Below are 24,862 nucleotides of genomic sequence, written 5' to 3'. Positions count from 1 at the left end.
TTGGGTGGGAGAGGGCGGGGCTAGAGGGCGGGGCTACCGACTTGAGGGAGGGAGCGGAACGGGAGGCCGCAGGGCTAGGCAATGCGCGTGCGTGCCCGCGCGAGGGCGGATCCTGGGCCCTGTGAGTCCCCCAAGGCGTGGGCGGGGTCGCGCAGCTGGGCGGAGCGGGGCGGGGCGGTGGGGGGCGGGGGTGGAGGGGAGCGTAGCTGGAGAACCTGGGGACCGCTGTGCGCGCGCCCGGGAACTCCTCGGGGACCCGAGCAAGGGGGCGGGGTCGCCGCGCGGCTGGGGGGCGGCGTGGATCCGGAGCTACCCGGAGGCCCAGGCGAGCGGGTCCGTGGGCGGGGTAGGCCGGCACGCGCGGGCGGGTGGAGGGTTGCCGGTGGGAAGGGGGAGTGAGGGGAGGGACTGAGAGGTGACGCGCGGCCTGGCTGGGGGGGCGGGGGTGGGGGGAGAGCCGCGGGCCTCGCCGCGGGGCCTCCGGGTGCGGGCCGCCTCGAGAGGGCGGGGCCTGCGGCCTCTGCGGCTCCGCCGACCCTGGGGCTCCCCACCAGCTTTTTGAGCTTCAAATAGTGCTTCCCCGCGCCCCCCCCCCTCCGCCCCGGCTACACGGCGTCTGCTGCGTAGTCCTGACCCCGAGAGTTAGAAACCGCGTCGGAGGTCGAAGCGGGGCCTTTAGAAGGCCGAGGAGGCCTCGCGGGCGCGGGACGTGGGAGCTGGGCCTCAGAGGAGGGCGAGGGGGGTCGAGCTGGCACCCTGCCGCTCCGCCTGCAGCTCCCGGCCGGGAGAGGCCGAGGACAGCCTTTTCTAATGTACCGCGCCGTCCCCGGTGGACGAGGGAGGATCGATCGGGGCTGTGGTGTTTGCAGTTGGGATCTCCAGAGCCAAGGGCGGGATTGGGGGGGGGGGAGGGGGAGGGGGGGGAGGGAAGCTGGGTTAGAAGAAAGGCAACCCAGGGCTTTACCCAGGGAGCTTTCCAGAAAGGCACGGGAACTGGAGATGAAGAACCAATGGCCCCAGTTAAGAAAAAGCATCGAAGTCCAAGTCAGCAATGGTAAAAAATAAATACATTAGAAGGGTGCCGTCCCCGAGCACATCACTTTAGGTAAACTGAGGTTCTCAGGGAATATCTATTCAGAGCAAGGAGCCTTAGGACAGATGGGGATTCGACCTTGGAGTGAAATTGTTGTCTGCTGAGGTATTCTGTGGATTTCCTGAGAATTCATTTGCCTCTTTCTCATTAATGGCAACAAAAGAACTCTGAAGACACAATCCAGCCTCTGCCCTTTTCTTCCTTATTTAAAAGAAAACTGGTGGCTGTAAAAGGTATGAAATGTGTTATGTATTGAAGCACTTGTTTCCTTCTCTCAGACATCTTAGATAATTTTAAAATGAGATAAAATGGGCTTTTCATGTCTGTAAACCTAGCTAACTCAAGAAGCTGAGACCTGAAAGATCATGGTTTGAGGCCAGTTGAGTCAGAAAAATCCAAGAGACTCCATCTATAATTAACCAGCAAAATACTAGACTAGAGATGTGATTCAGGTGGTGCCAACCCTGAGCAAGAACACCAGACTCTTGAGTTCAAACTCTGGTTTGAAAAAAAAGTAATAAAACTATGTATTTAAAGAGTACACTATGCCACTATGCTGCTCATATACTACACATAAATTCGACACACATATCCCTAGAATGTGTTAATTTAATTCTTGCACACTTCTGCCCCGTGAGGAGTAGAATATTACTTTACAATAACTACCTGTCTTGAGATAATCCAGATAGCAAAAGTGGAATTTGAAGCCAGCCTGGGCATACAGATCCAAGAGATTTTTATCTTCAATTAACCAGCAAAAAGTTGGTGTGGCTCAAGTGGTAGAGCCATAGCCTTGAGCTTTTGGAAAAGAGCTAAAAGCCCCAGTTGAAGCCTTGATATTGGTACCTGAATTTTTGTGGGTAATACATCTCTGTATGGTGGTATATCTAGCACCTCCTCCAGTTGTGACATTTAAGACTATACAGATATTACCAAATGTAGTCTTGGGAGCAAATTAGCCCCAGTCTGATTGAATGTAAGGCCCATTAGGTTTTTATTTTCTTCCCCTCTCCCTTTCTCTCCTCTCTCCTTCTCTCCCCCTCTCTCTTCCTCTCTCTCTCTGAAAAACTAGTCTTGTTATATTGCCCAGGCTATGAGGATCCTTCTAATTCAGCCTCCCAGGTAGTTAGGATAACAGGTACATTTGCTCCCCTCACCCCTAGCTTTAACCTGGCTTATAATACCCTGAAGTTTCTATCTGTTTCTAATCTACTTTTCTTAGAATTTGACTCAGCCTAAAATAATCTCCAGGACAGGAATTCTTTCTTTGGCTTTCTTTGTTGGATGCTGGAACTTTTAGGGGAGGAAAAGATTAAAACTCTCCTTTGCTTCTAGCTCTTCTCTGATGTTTTCATGGTTTAAAATTTGTATTTGTTGAGTCCATTTGATTCTCTTGGAGCTGTGGAAAGGAAAATTCTGATCTTTTTTCTACGTATAAGCACAAGTGATGTTGTTAGTAGTCATTTTTCTCTCTCCTACCAAATTTTTTCTTGAAAGCATTCAAACCTTTTTCTCTTGTTTTTTTTTCCACATGAACTCCCCACCCCCCATTGAACATGAGGCCTCAGGCATACTGAGCAGGTGTTCAACCACTGAGCTACATCTCCAGCTACCATCATGAAATTTTGCACTCTCCTGAACACTATTAAGCTGACAGTGTCCTACTTAAAACATACCAGAACACAGTATTCTGGATGTGGGTCACAGTATTTGCACACCGTGTGTTGTATTAGATGAATGTTCATCATCCTTTATTCAGTTTAAAGACAACCAATTCTCAGTCACTGGTTGTACTTATTTTTGAATTACAAATATAGTGCCTGACCCTTAGTTGAAAGGGGTCTTAGTGTTAAAAAATTTTTGAGGGAATGTTGCTCCTTAACTGCACGTGCGTGCACACACATATGTATGTATGCTGCTAGGCATGAACTTTACCACTCTATACCCTCAGCCCAACTCTTACTATAATCTAAAATAAAATTCTTTACTTTTAAGGGCTGGTAAAGGTACATTTGCACTGTTGTTGTCTTACTTTGACTTTGTCAGTAACCAAACCAGTAAGTTTAGATGAATATTAAAGTCAGCAGTTTGTTTGTTTGTTTGTTTTTGATTGGGGTAGCACCAAAACAGCCCTAGACAATGAATGAACAAATGAGCATGGTCAGGTTTCAATAAAACTTTATTCATGATCATACAAAAACAGGTGGCAGTTTAAATTTAACTTGCAGGCAATAGACAACTGCTGATCTAAGCCAATCCAAGTATGGTAGTTTTTTAGTCAGTATAGACTTTAATTATCTTTATATCTTATTAATTGCAAACCATCTTTTTAGCTTGCTCATATCTTCTCCTGGGACTTCAGTTATTTGTATCTCAGACTAGTATTATATTATTTCACAGTATCTGATGCTCTGCTCCCTTTTCTCCCTACTTCTGGTGTTAAGAATCCAAGCCAGGGCCTCTCAGGCACTACACAAGTACTCTACCACTGAAATGCACCCCAACCCTTGACCCTTTTTTTTTTGTCAGTGGTGGGGCCCGAACTCTGGGCCTGGGCGCTGTCCCTCAGCTCTTTAGCTCAAGGCTAGTGCTCTACCACTTGAACCACAGCACCACTTCCAGCTTTTTCTGCATATGCAGTGCTGAGGAGCCACCTTCCCAGCCCTTGACCCATTTTTTAAGTTCACTGATCCTTCCTTATGCTAGGTGTTATATCTGGTGTTAAGCCAACCTAGTGGGTTTTTTTTTCAAGTTTTAGGTAACGTACTTTATGTTTTAGTTCTAGGATTTCCGTTGTGTTCAAGTTTTCCTTTCTTTACTATAAAAGTTCTTTTTGGTCACCCATTTGGTCCACCTTTTCTGTAAATTCTCTAACAGATTTATGGTAGTTATCTTTATAAATCTGCTAGTATAGGTTTGCACCTGGATAATTCCAATACCTGGGTCATCTATAGATCTACTTCTATGACTTAGTTGAATATTGTATTTAAAGGTGCAGTAGAGCTGGGCACCTGTGGCTCAGGCCTGTAATTCTAGGTACTCCGGAGGCTGAGATCTGAGAATTGCAGTTCAAAGCCAGCCTGGGCAGGAAAGTCCATGAGACTCTTATCTCCTCCAATTAACCACCAAAAAACGAAGTGGCGCTGTGGCTCAAGTGGTAGAGTACTAGCCTCGAGCTGAAGAGCTGAGGACAGTCTCCAGGCCCAGAGTTCAAGCCCCACAACTGACCAAAAAAAAAAAAAAGAGCATTACAATAGCTGAAAATATAGCTCAAACAGTAGAGTGCCTATCTACCAAATTTGAGGTCCTGAGTTAAAAAACCTACACATCCATGCAAAAGTAAAGAAACTAGAATAGATCATTTTTACCCCGAGGAGAACATATCCTTTATCTGCTGCCTACGATGAGGGGCAAATCAGTTCCTAACTAGAAATTATGCTAATGTTAGCCATGTTGTAGTTTTAAATAGTTTCTCTCTGGTTTCAGATAACTAAAAAGTGTAATCAGTTGGGTACTTCTTCCTCTGCCCGCCAAATATTTCTTTATTGAGATTAAGTGACTACATATATTTCATAATACTGTGGCATAGTTATACTTAGCTAAAGTCACAAACACCTTTTAATCTTCACAATGATCATCATCATCTTAATCTACAGAGTTTATGAACTCTACAAACTTTAACAAAAGACTGTTTCTTCCAAAATCGGGTGAAATGTACATTTCTTTCCTTTTGCTTAATGTTCCCTCTTTCTCATTCCTCCCTCCTATATCACTGCCCTTGAGTTGCTTAGTTCACTTTTATCAATGTAATTGAGTACAAACGTCTTTTTTTTTTTTTTTTGGCCAGTCCTTATGCTTGCACTTGGGGCCTGGGCACTGTCTCTGAGTCTCTTTGTGCTCGAAGCTAGTGCTCTACCACTTGAACCACCATACCACTTCCACCTTTTTCTGAGTAGTTTATTGAAGATAAGAGACTCGTGGACTTCCCTGCCTGGGCCGCCTTCACTCACAGGGATCTTGAACGCTCAGCCTCCTGAGTAGCTAGGATTCCTCCCCCTCCCCCTCCCCCTCTTCCTCCTCCCCCCTCCCCCTCCCCCTCCCCCTCTCCCTCTCCCTCTCCCACCCCCCTCCCTCTCCCTCACTGATTCCAAAGCTGCTGCTGGGGACCAGCTCTTACCACAATAGATGTGATAAAGGTTTAGCAGGGGCTGGGAAGGTGGCTCAGTGGTAGAGTGCTTGCCTTGCATGCATGAGGCCCTGGGTTCGATTCCTTATCACCACATATGCAAAAAGAAAAAAAGCCAGAAGTGGCACAGTGGTAGAGCGCTATCCTTGAGCTGAAGAGCTGAGGGACAGCACCCAGGCCCAGCATTCAGGCCCCATGACCAGACCCAAAGAAAAAAAATTTTTTTGTGAAAATTTATCGAGCTTTTTTGTATCCTTTTCTGTTTGTATGTTATAATTCAATAACAGAAGAAAGGTAGAAAACTCCTGCACAAAAACAAAAACCAACCCATAAACCTAGCATGATTGTACTCATCTATAATGCCAGAATTAGAAGGCTGAGCTAGGAGAATTACAAGTTTAAGGCCACCCTGTTTATAACCCATAAAGTTAAAAAAGCCACAAACTGGGATAAATAGTTTCAATACGAATAGCAAATGATTTGTGTTTAGAATATTTTATTTCTAAAGTTCCTACAAATCAAAAAGGAAAGGAATCAGATGCCGTTTGTTTGCCTATAACCCTAGCTCCTCAGGAGATTGAGGTCTAAGAACTGTGGTTCAGAGCCAGACCAGGCAGACAAATCTGTGAGACTCCTATGTCCAAATAACCAGCAAAAAGCCTGAAGTGGGGGTATGGCTCAAGTGATAAAGCACCATCCATGAGCATAAAAAGCTCATTGAAAGCAAGAGACACTGAGTTCAAGCATCAGTAGTACTGGCAGAACAATAACAAGCCCAAAAGTAATAATAAAAAGGCAATTCAATTAAAAAAAAAAAAGAATACACAAAGGGTAAGAAAAAGCAAATAGCAAAGTGCCAGTGGTTCACACCTAGTTACTCAGGAATGTGAGATCTGAGGATTTCAGTTCAATATCAGCCTGGGTAAGAAAATCTGTGAGACTCTTCAGTTAACCACCAAAAAACTGGAAGTGGAGCTGTTGCTCAAGTGGTAGAGTGATAGCCTTGAACAAAAAATCTCAGGCTCTCAGTTCAAGCCAAAGGAAGGAAGGGAGAGACAGAGGGAGAGAGGAAAAATAACAATAGGAGAAAGAAGGAAAGAGAAAAATGAAAAAGAAACAATAGAAGCCCAAATGGTCTGTAAACATAAAATGGTAATTCAGCTTCACATCAACAAGATAGTTACCAGAAAGTCAGATCATTTAACCTTAATCCTTGTGGGTGGCATGAAGAAGTCAAGTAAGATACAAAAGGATTGAAAGTGACAGGAAAATTTACTAGTAAAGAAGTAAGGTGAAAAAAGGATATCAAACAGCATAGACATGCCATGGGAAGATGGCACTTTAGTTAATCTTTGGCTATTTTCAGGGTATATACATAAGATGAATAATTAGAGGCAAGGCACAGGTATGCATAGTTTAAGAGTCTGGGATACAGGTGTACCTGGTTCTAGTTCTCCCAGGTTCTGGAGAAATGTTATCATTGTCATCACTTAAGGGCAGAATCTGGTTACTATGAGATGATTTCTCCCATTCTAGGGTGCAGCCTGATTATTATAGGTAATTGTTTCATTTGGGAGTGACTTATCCTGCAAGACTATGCTGTAGTTTTAGTCTTAGTCATAAAGATATTATGGGTCAGTTCTGTCTTTCCTGGATCCCAGAGTGATTTATAAAATGACTATGGAGAGAATGGTTTAGGACAATGACAAACATAAAAGCAGAGATGTTAGGCTTTTCTCCTGCTTTTAGTTACTTGATAACAGCAAAACCAGTTTAAGAACCTGTTATAGCGGGTGCTGGTGGCTCATGCCTGTAATCCTACCTACTCTGGAGGTTGAGATCTGAGGTTCGTAGTTCAAAGCCAGCCTGGGCAGAAAGGCTGTGAAACCCATCTCCAATAAACCACCACAAAATCAGAAGTGGTGTTGTGGCTCAAGTGGTAGAGCACTAGCCTTGAGCTGAAGAACTCAGGGTCAGTGTCCAGGCCCAGAGTTCAAGCCCCATGACTGACAAAAAAACCAAAAAAACAAAAACCTGTTACAAATACACTTTCAACAGGTTGAGAATGGGTCGTCTCTAGGGTGAAAATAACATTAGCCTTTGGGGTTTGAGGGCTACTTGAAATTGCCTGTGAGAAAGTTCTTAGGTCCAGTTTACAGGGCTGAGGTTACGTGTGAAACAGGAAATTTAATTACAATATTTTTTTCTGATACCTTGTGATCTTATCCTCATTTTAAGTTCCCTTTGCAGTTCCTCATTGCTCTTTACTAGCTGCTACTCATTCATACCAAATTAGTGAAGATATGAGGAAGCAGAAAGTCTCATACATTGTGACTAGTAATTAATTTGTTATAATTTAGAGACCATATTAATTAATGACAAAGATATATAGTCCAACTTTCTGCAGTTTTGCTTCTAATATGCAAAGATACTTTTTTCTTTTTGGTGGTACTGGCGATTGACTCAGTTCATTAGCTCTAGTACTTGAACCACACACTTCCAGTCTGAGATTCTTTTATTATAAAGACCTGTTTGTCTTACTCCCTGGACACCATCGAGGGTTCAACATGAAGGCTGAACGTTACAATTTAGAAGAATGGAGGGTGATGCATCTGTCCACATGTTTTCAAAAGCCCTGAAAAACCAGTTGCTTCAGACGACCAAGCTGGTAGAAGATCATTTGGGTTCTGAAATTAAGAAACTGCACCTGGTGGATGAAGATGAATTGGAGCACAACAAAGAAAAGAGACTTGAGGCATTAAGGAAAGTTCAGCAGCAGAAACAGGAATGGCTTTCTAAAGGACATGGTGAATGCAGAGAAATGCCTAGTGAGAAAGACTTTTTTTCAATAAGTCAAAGAGAGTAAAAAGTAGTTTGCCATTTCTATAAAGTATAGTACCCTACATTCAGGTACAAAATCCTAGACAGACATTTGGTGATACTAAGAAACATCTTGAGACCAAAGTTTTGAAGCTGAATGTCGAAAAAGCACCTTTTCTTTGTGAGAGACTACATACTAAACTCATTCTCACACTAGCACTGGTAAAAGAGGGGAAAACACAAGATTATGTTTTTAGATTTACTGACCTAGAAATACAGATGATGATTTCACCACAGAAACTTTAGAACGGAGGCTCAGCTGTTCTGATATTCTTAATTACAGTGGAAATTTAATGGAGCCACCATTTCAGAGCTAAAAACTGAGGGCTGGGAATGTGGCTGAGTGGTAGAGTGCTTGCCTAGCGTGTATTAAGTCCTGATTCAATTCCTCAATGCCACATCAACAGAAAAAGCCAGAAGTGGTGCTATGGCTCAAATGGTTGAGTTCTAGTCTTAAGCAAAAGAACCTCAGGGACAGTGCCCAGGTCCTGAGTTCATGCCCAGGATTGGCAAAAAAAAAAAAAAAGAAAAAGAAATTTGGGACAAAATTCACAAAGGTGGAAAAGAAAGCTATCTGAGAAAAGAAATATGATTCAAACTGATAATGACTAGAGCTAAGTTACAAATTTTCTGTTTATTTCTGTTTACATGTAAATGTGTTTTAATAAATCCTATTAATTTCAATACACTGGAAAATAAAGACCTGTGTGCACATGTGCTTGAAGATGTCATTATAAACCTGTTTATGATAGCAAAGAATTGGGAACGAACCTAAATATCCTTTACTAGGGAAATGGAGAAATGTTATACAGCAGTTAAAGTGAATAAATGAATAAATATATAAATAAATAACATTTATATAAAATGTATAAATAAGTATATATAGAATAAATAAACTGTCTTGAAAACAGTAGTGCATGAAAAAAAAATAACAAAAGGATGTATGCACTGTGAAACTACCTGAATCTCCTCCCCCCAACTTTCTATTGGACATTGAATTCAGGGTTTCATACATGCTAAGCAAGCACCTGTGGGTTTGGGGTTTTTTGCAGTTATTTATTTGAGACAGGGTCTCCCTAAGTTGCACAGGCTAGCCTCAAATTTATGATCTTCTTGCCTCCCTCTCCTTTTGTACCACCATGTCCAGCCTAAGTACAATAGTACATATTGCTCATAGATACCTATGGGGTAAAAATAAAAATGACTACTCAGAACATTCATCATCTTCAAGAAACTTGCCTCTGAGCCAGAAATGTATAAGATCAATGTAGAGCTCCTTATTTCTCTCTTAAATAAAATGTCTGAAGTTAAAAATATCAGACTGTTAACATTATTAAGTCTAGACAGTGGAGACATAATTGTTGAACATCTGTAATATTCTCTACTTTTTTTGTTTATATTTGACATTGTTTCATTAAACTGGGATCAAGTTATGAAGGGTATCCTGTGCCATAGGAGGCCTTCCTCTTTCTAAGTACTTTTTTTTTTTTTTTTTTTGCCAGTTCTGGGGGCTTGAACTCAGGGTAGAACATTGTCCCTGAGCTTCTCTGGCTCAAGGCTGGCACCATTTCCGGCTTTTTCTGTGTATATGGTACTAAGAAATTGAACCCAGGGCTTCATGCCTGCTAGGCAAGCACTGTCACTAAGCCACATTCCCAGCCCAGCACTCTGTTTTTTAATAAAGTTTCCTGATTACTTTGTATCTTCACCATCAGATCAAGTAAGTGAGTATAGATAAGAACTAAATTTGCTTCTCTGTTTTACCCTCTAGGCCCTATAGTCAAACTCAATATTTTTTCAGAATCATTTTTATAGACATATACAACAGAAAGGTAAGTCACTGGCCTAAGTAATTGAATACTTAGAGTTTTAAAACTAAGTTAAAAACTAGTAAAAATTGTCTCTAGTTTCAAATTTCTACTGGAAGATAATGAATGATAGTCAGGTATGGTAGTGCACAACTGTAGTCCCAGCTACTAGAAAGGAAAATCACTTGAGCCCAGTAATTGAGACCAGCCTAGGCAATATTCTAAAAAAAAAAAATGAGGTTTTTTAAAAAGAGGAAATTATATTGTTTGATAATTTAATTGGATAAGCAGTAACAAAATACAGATTACTTTTAGTTTTTAAAAAATGTAACTATAAAGCCAGGTGCCAGAGGATCACATCTATAATCCTAGCTACTCAAGGGGCGGAGATCTGAGGATCACAGTTCAAAGCCAGCCCGGGCAGGAAAGTCAGTGGGACTCTTACTAACCACAAGAAAACCAGAAGGAGAGCTATGAACTTTGAGCCATAGTTCAAAGAAAAAAAGCTCAGGGACAGCATGCAGGTCCTGAGTTCACATGACCGAACAAAAAGAAGTAACTATAAACAATTTTAAAAATTTGACCCACTAATTTTTGTTAACTATTTCAACTTGATTATAATATCCTTTAATTTTAAAAGTTGAAAAATGGTGTTATTTCAGGTGTCCAAATAATTATTTTGTGTAGCAGAGAAGGGGAAATAGTTACATTTCACAGATTATCCCTGGGAGAAGTCAGAAGTTTATTTTTCTTAAAAAAAAAAAAAAAAAGTCTCTCCTAGTTGTTGAATAGCTTAGTTGTTAAACCTGTTACTAGGCAACAGGCTTTCCTTTTAAAGTTTAGAGAAATCCAGAGTTGGCTTTTTGTTTATTAATGTTTTGTTACTTTTTATTTGCAGGCTAAACACAAAAATGAGAAAAGTTGATCTCTGCTTGAACTCTGAAGGGTCTGAAGTGATTTTAGCTACATCCAGCGATGACAAACACCCACCTGAAAACATAATTGATGGGTAAGAGTTACTACATTGTCATACTTCAAGTCAGGGAACTCCTGGGACTGTGTGGTTTTTCCACTGATAGTGTTAAGCTTAGTTTAGTATTTGATGAACTTGATGACCTGATATTATATGCTTTTGATATCCTTTCCAAAATGAATTCAGTTGTGAATATTTAAGTTTTAGATCCTTTTCTCTGTAACAACTTCTGTTGTTGGTTGTGGGGCTTGAACTTGGCTTGGGCACTGTCCCTCAGCTCTTCAGCTCAAGGCTTGTGATCTACCACTTGAGCCATAGCGCCACTTCTGGTTTTTCTGATGATTTATTGGAGATTAAAGTCTCATGGACTTTCCAGCCCGGGCTGGCTTTGGACCGCAATCCTCAGATCTCAGCCTCCTGAGTAGCTAGGATTATAGGCATGAGCCACCAGTGCCCGGCTTTTCTGTAACTTCTTAACTGATCTCTTTAACAATTAGGTTTAAAGTTTTCATTGTTTTTGTTACTTACTATTGTTTCTACAGTGCTGGGATTCCAATCCAAGACTGTGCATATGATAGACAACTGTTCTTCTACTGAGCTACATCTTGCCAGCCAATACAAATTTTTTTTGCTCCTAAATATAATTTTATTATTGTTTTTAAGATGTTGTACAGAGGGGTTACCATTTCATAAGTCAGGTAATGAGTAAATTCCTTTTGGACAATGTCACCCCTTCCTTCACTTTCCCTTAGCTTTCCCCTCCAGTTCCTGCCCCAAAGTTGCATAGTTCATTTTCCACATAGTATATACTGAATACTATGACTGTATTTGTTCACTCTCCCTCTACTTTTTTTTGTTTGTTTCTTGGGTTTTGGGGGGATTTTTTTGTTGTTATTGTTTTTGGTTCTAGATGTTTTGAATAATGGAACCTATGTCCTTACATGGTATAGGCAAGCAGTATACTGTTGAGCTCCTTTCCCAACCCTCATAGCGTAGCCAAGGCTAGTTCTTGAACTCAGAATTCTGCTTCCTCAATCTCTCAAGTGCTAAGATTAGAAGCATGTGCTAAGATTAGAAGCATGGCCACCATGCCTGGCTTTCCAGTATTGTTTTTTTCTGTTCTAGACCTTTTTGCTATTAATATTCTATAGATAGTGTAGGGTCTCAAGTATTTTGTCTGGCCAAACTCAGACCAGAATCATCTGTCTTTGCCTACTACATAGTTGGGATTTAAAAGCTTGTGCTGCCTCAGGGCTTCCTTATTATTTATTTATTTATGCCCAGGCTGACCTCAAATGATTCTCCATTTTCTGACTGCAGAGTAGCTATGATTACAGGCCTTTGCCACTAAACCTGGCCTCACAATAGTGGGTTTTTTTTTTTAATTTTTTTTTTCTTTTTGCTTATGCGGTGCTGAGGAATCAAACCGAGGGCCTCAGGCATGCAAGGCAAGCACTCTACCACTGAGCCACCTTCCCAGCCCAATCTTTTTTTTTTTTTTTAATAGTAGTTTAATGAATCAGAAACCCAAACAACAGCTTCATTTTATGGAAGTGTAAATTTTAACCTATGGCTTAGTTTTATTCCAGATTATTCTTGGAAATAAGGATATATTTCATTGCTGGTCTAAGCAACTTCTTTGCTAAACTTAATGTTTCAGTTTCCAATATCCTCCTGCATTGTTTACTTCTTGGCTTATCTCCTTACAATTTCTATTCTTCACCACCCTCAAGCTCATTCTATGTAGAGATAAATATTATTCTCAGACTTTCAATTCCAAGAAAAGGTAGGTAACAGAACTGGCCTATCTTTTTCTTTCTTAGTATTCATGTAAATGACCAGAGTTGGAATCATATAGTCACATAATTTTAGAGCTAAAAGAACTTACAAGTTCATCTTGCAACTTGTGGTTAGAGAGGTCTAAATATGTTAAATACTATTTAATTATTGAAAGCAGAGTCAGTTGTAAGGTAAGATTTTTGTGATTCTTAGGTTCTGCTGTAAAGCCTGTGAACCAGGACCAAATTCTAACAACTTGATTTTTTCTTTCAAGGTTAGACGCTATCTCTTTTCTAACATCTGCCCCTTCCGCTTGAGGTGGGATTAGTTTATCTCTTTTCTAGGTCCCAACAGTATTTAGTATAAATCCCCATTGTTTTATTTACTTTTTTATTATGGAGTTGTTTATTTTTTTATTTTTGGGTCCAGTTGTGGGGCCTTGAACTCTGGGCCTGGGCGCTGTCCCTCAGCTCTTCAGCTCGAGGCTAGCGCTCTACCACTTGAGCCACAGTGCCACTTCTGGCTTTTTCCTTTTTGCTTATGTGGTGCTGAGGAATCGAACCCAGGGCCTCAGGCATGCAAGGTAAGCACTCTACCACTGAACCACCTTCCTAGCCCGAGTTGTTTATTTTTATTTGTCTCTTCTCTCATTGAGAATTCCTAGGAATCAAAAGTATGTCTTATTCTTTGACTACACAAAGTCTTAAACTGTTTGTTAATTGGTTTAATAAATTAAGACATCAAATATTAGTTAACCCTGGCTAATACTGAAGATATCAGTGTATATTTATACAAAGACACAAATATATATATATATATATATAAATATATACATGAGTATGCATATATTACTATATATTTTCATGGGGCCCTATAAGTTCATAACTACCATGTCATTTGGGAAACAAACACCAAAAGAACAAATAAATACCAAAATGTATTTTTAAGATGAGGAGCTAGGTATAGTGGCACATATCTGTACTCCTGGCACTTGGAGTGGCAAAGGCAGGAAGATTGGGACTTCAAGGACAGCCTGTGACATACAACAAGTTCTAGGCCAGCCTGGACTATATAGTGAAAACTTGTCTCAAAAAAACAAACAAAACAAAATAAAAAAACCAAAGCTGGGTGTCCAGGTTGCTCATGCTTGTAATCCTAGCTACTCAGGAGGCTGAGGATCTGGGGATCTGGATCCTCAGGCTCTGAGGATCATGGTTCAAAGCACAGCCTGGGCAGGAAAGTCTGTGAAACTCTTGTCTCCAGTAAACCACTCAGAAAACTGGAAGTGGCACTGTGGCTAGAGTGCTAGCTGAAGAGCTTAGGGACAGAGCCCAGGCCCAGAGTTCAAGTCCCATGACTGACAAAAAAAATAAAAAAAGAAATGGAGCTGGGGGCATCAGTAGCGCATGCCTGCAATCCTCTCTGTAGGCTGAGACCTGAGGATTGAGGTTCAAAGCTAATGTGGATAGAAAAGCCCAGAGACTCAATCTCTAAAATAACCAGAATAAAACTAGGCTGGAGGCATAACTCAATTGGTAGAGTGCAAGCTGAGCAAGCAAGCCAAACAAGCATGAGGAGGCCCTAAGTTCAAACTCTTGTATATAAAAAAAGGATAACCAAAGGTAAAATGACTTGCTGTAAATCACACAGATAAGCAAATGATACAACCAATGCTCATGTCTTCTAATCCTAATTCAGAGTTCTTTATCCTCTGCTATACTAATCCTACTTGAGGTTTGAATTAAAAGAATATCTGCTTTTGCTTGTATCTCTTTATTCTTTTTTGTTTCTTTTTCCTATAAGTCAAGTAATAGTTATCTATCCCTCTCTGACTTGGTACTGTGGGAGCAGATATGAGGATGCATATATACTATAGAGATGTGCCTTAAGTTGTTCATTAGGAAAAGAATCTTTCCAAAAAAAACCCTGTCTAGTTGGAGGTAAATCATTTTCTAAGGCAAGATCAATAAATTTGTTTCCTTTCGGTGGTTTACCACTCAAGGAAATATGTTTATAGATCATTGGAGTTTGTCATATGTAGTAGATAATATTTGAGGTTTTATTGGTCCATTATTTTATTTAATAAAGGTTTTATTTAATGAATAAGGACATAACATTTTTTAGTTTAGACAAAAACTCATTGTACAGAAAACCATATAGAATAAAGGTAGTTACTTTCCTGAAAATTAAATGAAATATACTGAAGACTTTAATCCATGTAAATATGGATGAAAATATTATAGACTTTATATAGAAGATATTGAAAATTATTTCTGCTCACAATTTGTTTTATCTAAATCTAAGTAACTATCAGGTTATTTGGAGAAAGCCATGCTATAAATTTACTCCCAATGGGGCTGGGAAGGTGGCTTAGTGATAGAGTGCTTGCCTTGCATGCATGAGGCCCTGGGTTTGATTCCTCAGCATCACATAAGCAGAAAAAGCCAGAAGTGGTGCTGTGGCTCAAGTGGTAGGGTGCTAGCCCTGAGCAGAAGAGCTGAGGGACAGTGTCCAGGCCCAGAGTTCAGGCCCCATGACCAACAACAACAAAAAAATTACTCCCAATGAACAGTGAGATTTTAAAGCCCTGTTGCAAACTTTAATTTCCTCAGAAATAAGAGCTTACAAAATGATATTTTTTTACTCTTGACCTCTATATTTAACATACCAGTGAAAAAGAGGAAAAGAGATTCTACTCTAGGAAAAAAAAAAAAGAGTCAAGAGAAAAAGTAAGAGTATGGCATGGTAGTGTATGCCTGTAATCCCCAACTACTTGAAAGGCTAAAGCTGGAGGATTACAAATTCAAGGCAGCCTGGGAAGTTTAGCAAGATGTGTCTCAAAATAAAATTAAGGAAAAATAGGCTGAGGATCTAGGGGTACAATTTAGTAGCAGAGTCCTTGTTAGTATATGCAAGTTCAATTTCCATCATAAGGAAGGAAAAGAAAAGACAATGCTGGATGCTGGTGACTCGCACCTGTAATCCTAACTACTCAGGAGGAAGAGAACTGAGAATCACAGTTCGAAGCCAGTAGGGGAAGGAAAGTCCAGTTAATAACAGAAAAAGCCAGAAGTATCTCCATGGCTCAAGTGGTAGAGTGCTAACCTTGAGCAAAAAGGAGCTCAGACACAGTGTCCAAGCCCAGTGTTTGAGTCCCAGAAGTAGCGAAAAAGAAAAGGGAATATGAAAACAACTCTATTGTATACCATATAGATTATGTGTATATGTGTGTTTGTACTGCACACATACTCTATTGTATAGTAAATATACTATATGTCTCATATATCTATGTGTACACACAAATATATATATATATATATATACATACTATATATATTTGACATACAATTGACTGCATGTTTTATTTTTTCCAGAAAACATTATATAGTATAGGTCACTACTATAATAGTTAATAGGAACAGAAAGATAAGAAAGGTCTCTTGAGTGCTCAGCATCCTGCAAGCAACCATAAGAACCCAGGAATCGCTGGGAATGTGGCTTGTTGGTAGATTGCTTGCCTAGCATGCATGAAGCCCTGGGGTTGATTCCTCAGTATCACATAAACAGAAAAAAACAGAAGTGGCACTATGGCTCAAATGGTAGAGTGGTAGCCTTGAGCAAAAGCAGCTCAGGGACAGTGCCCAGGCCCTGAGTTCAAGCCCCAGGACTGGTTAAAAAAAAAAAACAAAAACCAGGGATCAGTGTATGGTTGAATACTGAGTGTGAGACTAGTGCAAAGGAGAGAGGAAGTGGTTCTGATTCCTGGTAGAGAGATAGGACCAAACAGTGAGTAAACTTTTATAAGGTTCAGGAGAATGTCATTACCTAAGGTAGAGAAGTGTAAGACTGCATGATGTGTTCGCAGAATTTTGAGTGGTCCCCTGTGACTACAGTGATGGGAATCAGTATACTTTAATGATGAAACCAGAGTACAGCCCTCAGGGCCTTACTGAGGAGTGTGGGTTTATAGGCAGTAAGGGGCCATTGAAGGCTTTTAGAGATGAGTGACATCGATTCAGTTCCTGTGTTTTAGAAGAGACTATCTGGTAGTAGTTTAAAAAAATAGTACTAATAATATTAAAGTTGGAAAGAAATAGCAGAATTGACAAAAAGGGATTGCAAATACTAATAATTGCTTTCTAATACTCATTTGAATTTTGTGACTAAACTTTTATACTTGATTGTTCCTTTTTCTTTTTTATTATAATTAATGATAGGAATCCAGAAACATTTTGGACCACCACAGGAATGTTTCCCCAGGAATTCATTATTTGTTTTCACAAACATGTAAAGATTGAAAGGCTTATAATTCAAAGTTACTTAGGTAAGCAAACCATACATTGATTTTTTTTTTTTACTATTCTGTAATGAACTCATAGGCAGAGGACACATATGTAAACTTTTGGCACAACATTAGGTTTTCTTTATAGCTTGGAATCCAGTTTTACTGCTGGAATGGGAGGGTGGGGCTTATGGGTTAACTGCCTCCAGCACAATTAGCCTCTCTGAAACTCAAAGTTGAAACCCTTCCAAGACACATAATAATTTCCATGCAATTTATTACATGGAAGTGTTTAGCAAAATATCCCATTATGAGCATAAGAAACTGACTTACCAGAACACAAGGTTCCTGACATCTTTACTCTAGATTCATTTGGCCTGGCGTTCTCTCTCAAATTATTGCTGAAAATCTGATAACAGTGATTAATCACATCGGATAACTTTGATTCTTCGTCTTATGACATTTTTCTAGAGATTAAGAGTAGAATCTCCCATTGGAACATCATTCCAATCCTGTCTGTGTTTGTTTGTTTGTATGCTTTTTTTTGAGAGGGGCTTGCTAGGCAACTCAGTCTGGCCTTGAACTTGCCATCCTCTTGTCTGTCTTCCTGAATGCTGAGATTACAGGCATGCACAACCATGCCTCACTCCTCTGCTTATTTTAGGATACTGTATGAAAAAACATTAATGGTAGGTAACAGTATATTGCAGATGGTAACAGGCTTTATTGATGGCTCTTACAAAAGGGATAATGAGGTTTGCTACAGCCATAAACCATCATTGCCCTGAGAAAAGGAAAGGAAATAGTGTTTTTGGAGCCAGTACAAAAAGGCTGCTCTGCTGGAGCTGTGGTGGTGAAGGAGTGACCAATAAGAAAGACATGGCATAGAAACAGAGAAGGGTGGCGTAAAATAGCCTCTGCTCACTTATCACTGCCTCCAGCTTCCTCCTGGGGTTTCCCACTGGCCGGTGAGTAGTAAGCCCAGGACATATGCTCACCAAGAATCTGCTCCTTGGGCGCAAAGATGGCAGAGAAGAGGAGGAAAAGATTGAAGAAATGGGCCTGGGAGGAAACAGTGGAGAAGAAACTAGTGTAAAAGGAGATGATTGGAGGCTGGTGTCCTGTCATTAATCACAGACACTCTGGAGTCAGTGTGAATTCCAGTCTGATACTTCCTTTCCTTGCCTCTTTGGACACCCTTCCTGGCTTCTGTAAGCCTGTGTCCTCAGCAGTAGAATAAATATGGTTAAAAGTGAATGAATAACTATACCTGACTCATAGCAGGTTCTCCATAAAGATTTATGACCAAGACCACCAATAGCATTATAATTACCAGTATGTAAAACTTTCTGGATAACTAAGTTAAAAATCACACTACTGGGCCAGGCATGGTGGTACATTCCTATAATCTCAGCTACTTGGAAGGTGGAGATCAGGAGGATTGTAGTTCAGGCCAACTGGGCAAAAAGTTAGACCCATCTAAGTAAATTATATGAGTGTGGTGGAATGTGTCTATAATCCCAGCTATGCTGAAGCATAGGAGAATTGCAGTCTGATGTAGGTCTCAGGCAAAAACAAGTGTATATACAAAAAATGACTTAAAAGGTTGGGGCCTGACTCAATTGTGCCTAACAAATATAATGCCCTGAGTTCAAACCCTAGTACCATGCATACACACACATGCACGCACGCACGCACGCACGCACGCAGCGAACAAAACAAAAAGCCACTGCTAGCTTCCTGTTTTGTTTTATTTTATTTGGGGGGGGGTCCAGTCGTGGGGGCCTGAACTCTGGGCCTGGGCGCTGTCCCTCAGCTCTTCAGCTCAAGGCTAGCACTCTACCACTTGAGCCACAGCACCACTTCCAGCTTTTTTCTTTTTGCTTATGTGGTGATGAGGAATCGACCCCAGGGCCTCAGGCATGCAAGGCAAGCGCTCTACCACTGAGCCACCTTCCCAACCCCTAGCTTCGTGTTTTATGATCCCAAACATTTGTAAGATTGTTATTAGGCAACTGCATTTTATCTCAGGGATTTGTGTAGAAACATAGTAGGTACTTCCTGGACATGAATTCCCTATACTAGCCCTCTGTGTAGATCCATAATGAGTGGCAGGCTCAGGCAGAGGGCAGAAACCTAGGGAAGGCAATAGAGAATCAGCTAATTAACACTTTGTTTATTTTGCTTATTGACCATGTCAGTGCAGACCCTGAGGATTGAAAAGACCACATCTAAAGAGCCAACTGGTTTTGAGCTGTGGATCCAGAAAGGTATGTGCTTGTGTCAGAGCCTTGTTCTGAGCATAGTCAAGCGGTGAGTTGTCCTCTGCCTATGTTACTTATCTAGTTTTGTCTTGGCGAATTAAGGGTGAGTAATGATTCTCGTGACACTGTGAAGGCCTTGAAAACCCAAGTTGGCTTACAGATTTCTTCACTCACTGCTGATAGAATAATTAACATGTTACTTCATTTTTCTGAATTTTAAAATCCTTATCAGGAAAATTAAATTGATAACTACATTTAAGGCTTTTGTTTCTTCTTTCCTCCTTCCTAGTTAATGGTATTATTTAAATAACATCCACAGAATTGTTAGCCTCTAGTTAAACATAAAAATTTTGTCTTTCTATTTCCTTTCTTTCCCAAATCATGAAGATAGTAGTAAAAGAATAAAAATGAGGCATAAGCCTCATTAATTAATTAAACTAATTAAACAAGAGGAAACTAAAGCAAATGTGAGATTCATATATATTTTGATAGAGGGAAAGAAGCAACTTCTATAGCTAAATGGATTACGCTGTAACCTAATCGTCAGGGGAAATATCAACAAGATGTTTTCCAGAAATGTCTAGAATTTGAAGGCAACAGATACAATGAGCCAGAAAACATGAATGATTACTTGACCATCTCTATCCTTAGTGGTTGGATTCTAGGTACTTTCTTACATCCTACAAAGCTAGGTGAACTCTCACCTACAGACTTCCTCCACCAACTCACTGACTAGGAACAGTGAGTGTTGAGACTCAGGACTCAGGAAATCAGGCATAGTAGAAAGAATGAAGGGACATAGAACATTAAGCGGAGGCTTCCACGTTGAACAGTGGGAGTTCCAGGCTTCTTCCTGAGCTTTGCAATTAATGACAACCACCAAGAGTATAAGCCAAAGTGGGCGACTAAAGGATTTACCTTTAGAGAAACTGTGGTCCTCTGTGGATACTGATAAAGCTAGTTCACACTTAGTCACTTTTTTGATGTCTACCAGTCAGCAAGCTTGGCTCATAAACACATTTTCAAATAATTTATTATTCATAAAGAATAAGACAACCAGATAGCTGATGAATATAATCAAACCTTGCCTCTAATTTCCAATGTATAGGAAATACAGAGGATAGAGGATCTAATTAAATGAACTATGAAGAGGTAAGATGACAATAGCATGTACTGTTTTACAGGACAACTGACTTAATACATTCAATTTAAAAATAATATATATGGCTAGGTGTGCTGGTACACACCTCCTACCTCAGCTCTGGGAGGAAGATTGGAGAATTGAAATTCAAGCCTAGCCTGAGCCACATAGTAAGTTTCAGATCATTCTATACTATGTCGAAAAACTCAGTCTTAAAGAAGAAAAGGAAGACGACCAGGAGGAGGAGTGATGAGAGTAGGAGTAAGAGAAAGCAGTTCCAAAATTAAAATAGACTACTATTGGGCTAGGAAGATGGCTCGGTGATAGAGTGTTTGCCTCCCATGCATGAGGCCCTGGGTTGGATTCCTCAGCACCCCATAAACAGAAAAAGCTGAAAGTGACACTGGCTCAAATGGTAGAGCACTAGCCTTGAGCTGAAGAGCTGAGGGACAGCTCTCAGGCCCAGAGTTCAAGCCCCATGACCAAAAAACAAGCAAACAAACAAATAAATAAAAATAGACAGCTGTTTTTGCATGCTGGTACTGAGACTTGAACTCAATTTATCCCTATTAAATTGTGTTTTAGATTTAGTGCACACAGAGGGACAGCTTCAGAATGAAGAAATTGTGGTAAGTAATTTTCTTCGTAGAGCTGAATATTTTCTTTGGCAAGCACAAGGCATTTAGATTTTAAACTTATCTTCCAGAATAAACAAATAGTATTGTAGGTTCTGTACCTAATCAACCATTAGATAGGTTATTGTCCTTAACGTTCTGAGCTAATGTAGAGGGAGTGCCTCCAAGGGTAAAACTGAATTCATTTATTTGTTTTCTATTTTATTTTGCTTATTCACTTGTTTGGAAGTACTTGTTTGCCTTGCTTTGCTTTCTTTTATTCAGTAGGCCTTTCAGGCTAGGAATCAAAAAATGGTTGAGATGTCAAAACTGGGTGTTAATTTAAGCATGAAAGGACAAGGGAGATTCAGATAAGGGGAACTAGAGCATGGGATCAGCAACAAATAAGCCAAAGAGAGATGGAGTGGAAAGAGAACCAGCGTTTTTCCACTACATTCCATTGGGCTTTGCATGTCAAGTGGAATGAATGGTCTTTGATGAGGAAGCTGCTGCTTCATCAGGAGTTCCTCTGTCCCTAACAGTTTGTCATGCCCTGGTTTTACACAAACACAGAAAAGGAAACTGATTGAATATGTATTTTTTTTAAGGTGGCAGCGTTTAACTAAGGTCTCCTTAAATGAGAATTGATGTACCTATCCATTAAGTTTACTTCTCCAAGTCTTTCTAGGGATTGCTATGAAATCAGTGTTTTGAAGGATTCTATACAAGTTTTTGAATTCTGTGAATTCCCTTTCTCCCACTAAATTCACTCAATAACTATGACACCAGTGGTGCTCAGGAAAAATAATTAATTCTGCTGAATTTTACCTTTCTGCTTTTTTCCATCTTAGTGGCTTGTGATTAGTAAATCTTTGGATTTGTTCCAGGACTCACTGAAAATTGTGGTGAGGTTAATATTTCTATAAGTCGTATGGGAGAATCAGCAGCAGATGGAAACCACAGATAATTTTACCACTTGGTCATAACTCATTTCCTTTTAATTGTCAACCACATACATCACATAGATAGAATGTATAGACAATTTTGTGTTGTCTTTTTACATTTAATACTGTATTATAAACTTCTTAAGTATAGTTAAGGATAACATTTAAAATAATTTCCTTTGCTTTCCTGTCAATGTAAGTAATTAAAGATATTTTTTCATATTCTTGCTGCCATGATCTTTTTCCTTTTGATTATTTTAAAAGGTTAAATATCATAGAAGGGCTAGGCGACAGTGGCTCATGCCTATAATCCTAGCTACTTGGGAGGCTGAGATCTGAGGATTGCAGTTTGAAGCCAGCCCCTGGCATGAAAGTCTGTGAGACTTCTATCTCCAATTAACCACCACCAGTGGTGCTGAATTCAAGCCTCAAGACCAAGCAATAAATATATATATATATATATATATATATATATATATAGAGAGAGAGAGAGAGAGAGAGAGAGAGAGAGAGAGAGAATGGGTTTACAGCAGAACACAAGGATATAAGACTTTATATAGCTTTCTACATATATTGCCAGATTGCTTATCAGAGAAATTATATAAAAGTATACCATGTACAGGGAGTGGATTAAAGCACAATTAACTAAGGAAAATCTCTTACTGTGAGAAAAAATTTAGAATTGCCTGCTTTTTTTAATTACCATATATTAGTTATATTAAATTACCATATATTAGTCCATTATGACATTTCCACACATGCATACAATGTATATGGAACAATTCACCCCCTCTTTCACTTTCCTATCCTCCTCTCCCTTTTTGAGAAATTCTTTAAGTAGGCTTAAAAAAATAAATTGATCAGAAGCCTCATGCCTCTAATCCTAGCCATTCAGAAGACTGAGGTCTAAGGATCATGGTTCAAAGCCAGTCTAGGCAGAAAAGTCTGTGAGACTCTTATTTCCAATAAAGCTACACCGAAAAATCTGGAAATAGAGCTGCACCTCAAGTGGTAAAGCACTAGCCTTGTGCAAAAGAAGCTCAAGAGCAGTGCCCAGGCCCTGAGTTCAAGCCCCAGAACCCACCAAAAAAACAAAAAACAAAAACAAAAAAGATCAGAAATGTACAGTTGTGATTTGTATGCCTCCTGCTCTTTTTCATAAGACCAAGACTGATTATCCTATGGCTGGAGACCAGAGCAACTGTTCTATGTGGCTGGCTCAGCTTCTGATAATATTTTATCTTATACATTGATATATAGTTAGAATAATAGTCTTCATCTAACCTTTCTTCTACTAGCTGCTTGTTAACAGTTAACTATAAACACTGAAAACATCTCTTGATTTCTTTTTTCCCTACAGGCCCGCGATGGCTATGCCACTTACTTGAGATTCATTATTTTATCAGCCTTCGATCATTTTGCATCTGTGCATAGCATTTCTGCAGAGGGAATAGCAGTATCAACGCTTTCTTAGTAACTATAATGAAATGTTCTTACATGATTCTTAACAATATATTTACTTCAACATGAAATTTTCACCAAAATACGTTATTAAAAGGATTTGTGTCAAACTTTTTTAGCTTTTATTTATATTTACTTCAACATTTTGGGTAAGACATTGTGATTTCATCAGTCAGCAGTGCTGGGCACCATGGAATATGTAAAAACTCTGGCTTCAATATACACAGTAATCAAGGCTGGGACAATACATGAAAATTTTAACTGATAATGCATTATGTCCCCACAGTATCTCAGTGCATTTTGTAATAAAGTAACACAGACTTAGTGACTTAAACAAGAAATGTGTCTTTGCATAGTTCTGGAGGATGGGAATTCAATATGGAAAGTGTTGGTCCAAGAGTTGGTTGCTATTAAGGACTCTGAGGGAAAATCTGTCCCAAGCCTTGTTTCTTAGCTCCCAGCACTTCAGCCACTTCAGGCTGACAATGCCTTATCTCCAGTCCAGTCACACGATATCCTCCCCATGTGTCTTTTCATCTGTCTCCCCTGCATGTATCTGTTTTCATATGTCTTATCTTACAACAGGAACAAACACCTACATGTGTTCACAACTGTAGTTTTAGCCTAAGATGCTTTCAGTTACAGAGAATTTATTTATTTATTTATATTTGTTGTTGTGGGGCACAGTTCCTCAGCTCTTCAGCTCAAGGCAAGCACTCTATCACCTTGAGCCACAGCGCCACTTCCGGTTTTCTGCTGGTTAATTGGAGATAAGAGTTTCACAGACTTTCCTGCCTGGGCTGGATTTGAACTGTGATCCTCAAATCTCAGCCTCCTGAGTAGCTAGGATTACAGATGTGAGCCACCAGCACCCGGCATTCCAGAGGTTTTAAAAGACAACTTTTTTTCTTTCCTATCTGTTCCCATACCACCACCACCACCATTCCCCAAGTGAGAGAATTCAAGAATGTTTTTACAGCTCCAATCAAGGTCACCACATTCCTTATCTGGCCAACTACAGGAATGAAAGAACATTTGGGACAGGATGGAATACAGCTCCAGAGACTAATGCCATGGCATCAAGAAGTAAGCCGGGGGGGGGGGGGGGGAGAACTAGGAAGGTGGCTCAGTGGTAGAGCGCTTGCCTTGCATGCATGAGGCCCTGGGTTCGATTCCCCAGCACCACATAAGCAAAAAGAAAAAAGCCGGAAGTGGCGCTGTGGCTCAAGTGGTAGAGTGCTAGCTTTGAGCTGAAGAGCTGAGGGACAGCGCCCAGGCCCAGAGTTCAAGCCCCATGACCAGACCCCCCCCCAAAAAAAAAAAAAACTAGTCTGGGGGCTGGGAAGGTGGCTCAGTGGTAGAGCACTTGCCTTGCATGCATGAGGCCCTGGGTTCGATTCCTCAGCACCACATAAGCAAAAAGAAAAAAAGCCGCAA

The 24,862-nt window shown here is 40.2% G+C and overlaps 1 protein-coding gene and 1 pseudogene across 8 annotated transcripts; both read left to right on the top strand.

Annotated features, from left to right (window-relative positions):
* Positions 1-102: 102 nt before the first annotated feature.
* LOC138838425 (intraflagellar transport protein 25 homolog) lies at positions 103-23,535 on the top strand. 8 transcript variants are annotated; one of them, XM_070037925.1, is made up of 8 exons: positions 107-121; positions 1,257-1,326; positions 9,931-9,991; positions 10,866-10,976; positions 16,937-17,043; positions 19,203-19,271; positions 20,992-21,035; positions 23,325-23,535. In XM_070037925.1, exons 4-8 carry the CDS (start codon positions 10,879-10,881, stop codon positions 23,436-23,438), a joined length of 432 nt encoding a protein of 143 aa, XP_069894026.1. In that variant the 5' UTR covers positions 107-121; positions 1,257-1,326; positions 9,931-9,991; positions 10,866-10,878; the 3' UTR covers positions 23,439-23,535. The 8 variants fall into 8 exon arrangements, with proteins under 8 accessions (XP_069894023.1, XP_069894026.1, XP_069894024.1 ...); XM_070037923.1 differs by lacking the exon at positions 107-121 and adding an exon at positions 224-333; XM_070037924.1 differs by lacking the exon at positions 107-121 and adding an exon at positions 224-346.
* LOC138838424 (thioredoxin domain-containing protein 9 pseudogene) lies at positions 5,312-9,924 on the top strand (annotated as a pseudogene).
* Positions 23,536-24,862: the final 1,327 nt, after the last annotated feature.

The sequence above is a fragment of the Dipodomys merriami genome, unplaced genomic scaffold, assembly GCF_024711535.1.
Source record: "Dipodomys merriami isolate MVZ:Mamm:240054 unplaced genomic scaffold, mDipMer1.0.p SCAF_28, whole genome shotgun sequence".
In the NCBI taxonomy this organism is placed as follows: domain Eukaryota; kingdom Metazoa; phylum Chordata; class Mammalia; order Rodentia; family Heteromyidae; genus Dipodomys; species Dipodomys merriami.
Note: the sequence above shows the minus strand (reverse complement) of the source record. Positions and strands in the feature narration are given on the sequence as shown.

Excerpts from the sequence above, each read along its gene's own strand:
- LOC138838425 (XM_070037922.1), top strand. The coding sequence starts at position 10,879 with ATGAGAAAAGTTGATCTCTGCTTGAACTCTGAAGGGTCTGAAGTGATT. Across the intron at positions 19,272-20,991 it reads TGAGCTGTGGATCCAGAAAG|ATTTAGTGCACACAGAGGGA; the intron begins GTATGTGCTTGT and ends ATTGTGTTTTAG. Across the intron at positions 21,036-23,324 it reads TTCAGAATGAAGAAATTGTG|GCCCGCGATGGCTATGCCAC; the intron begins GTAAGTAATTTT and ends TTTTCCCTACAG.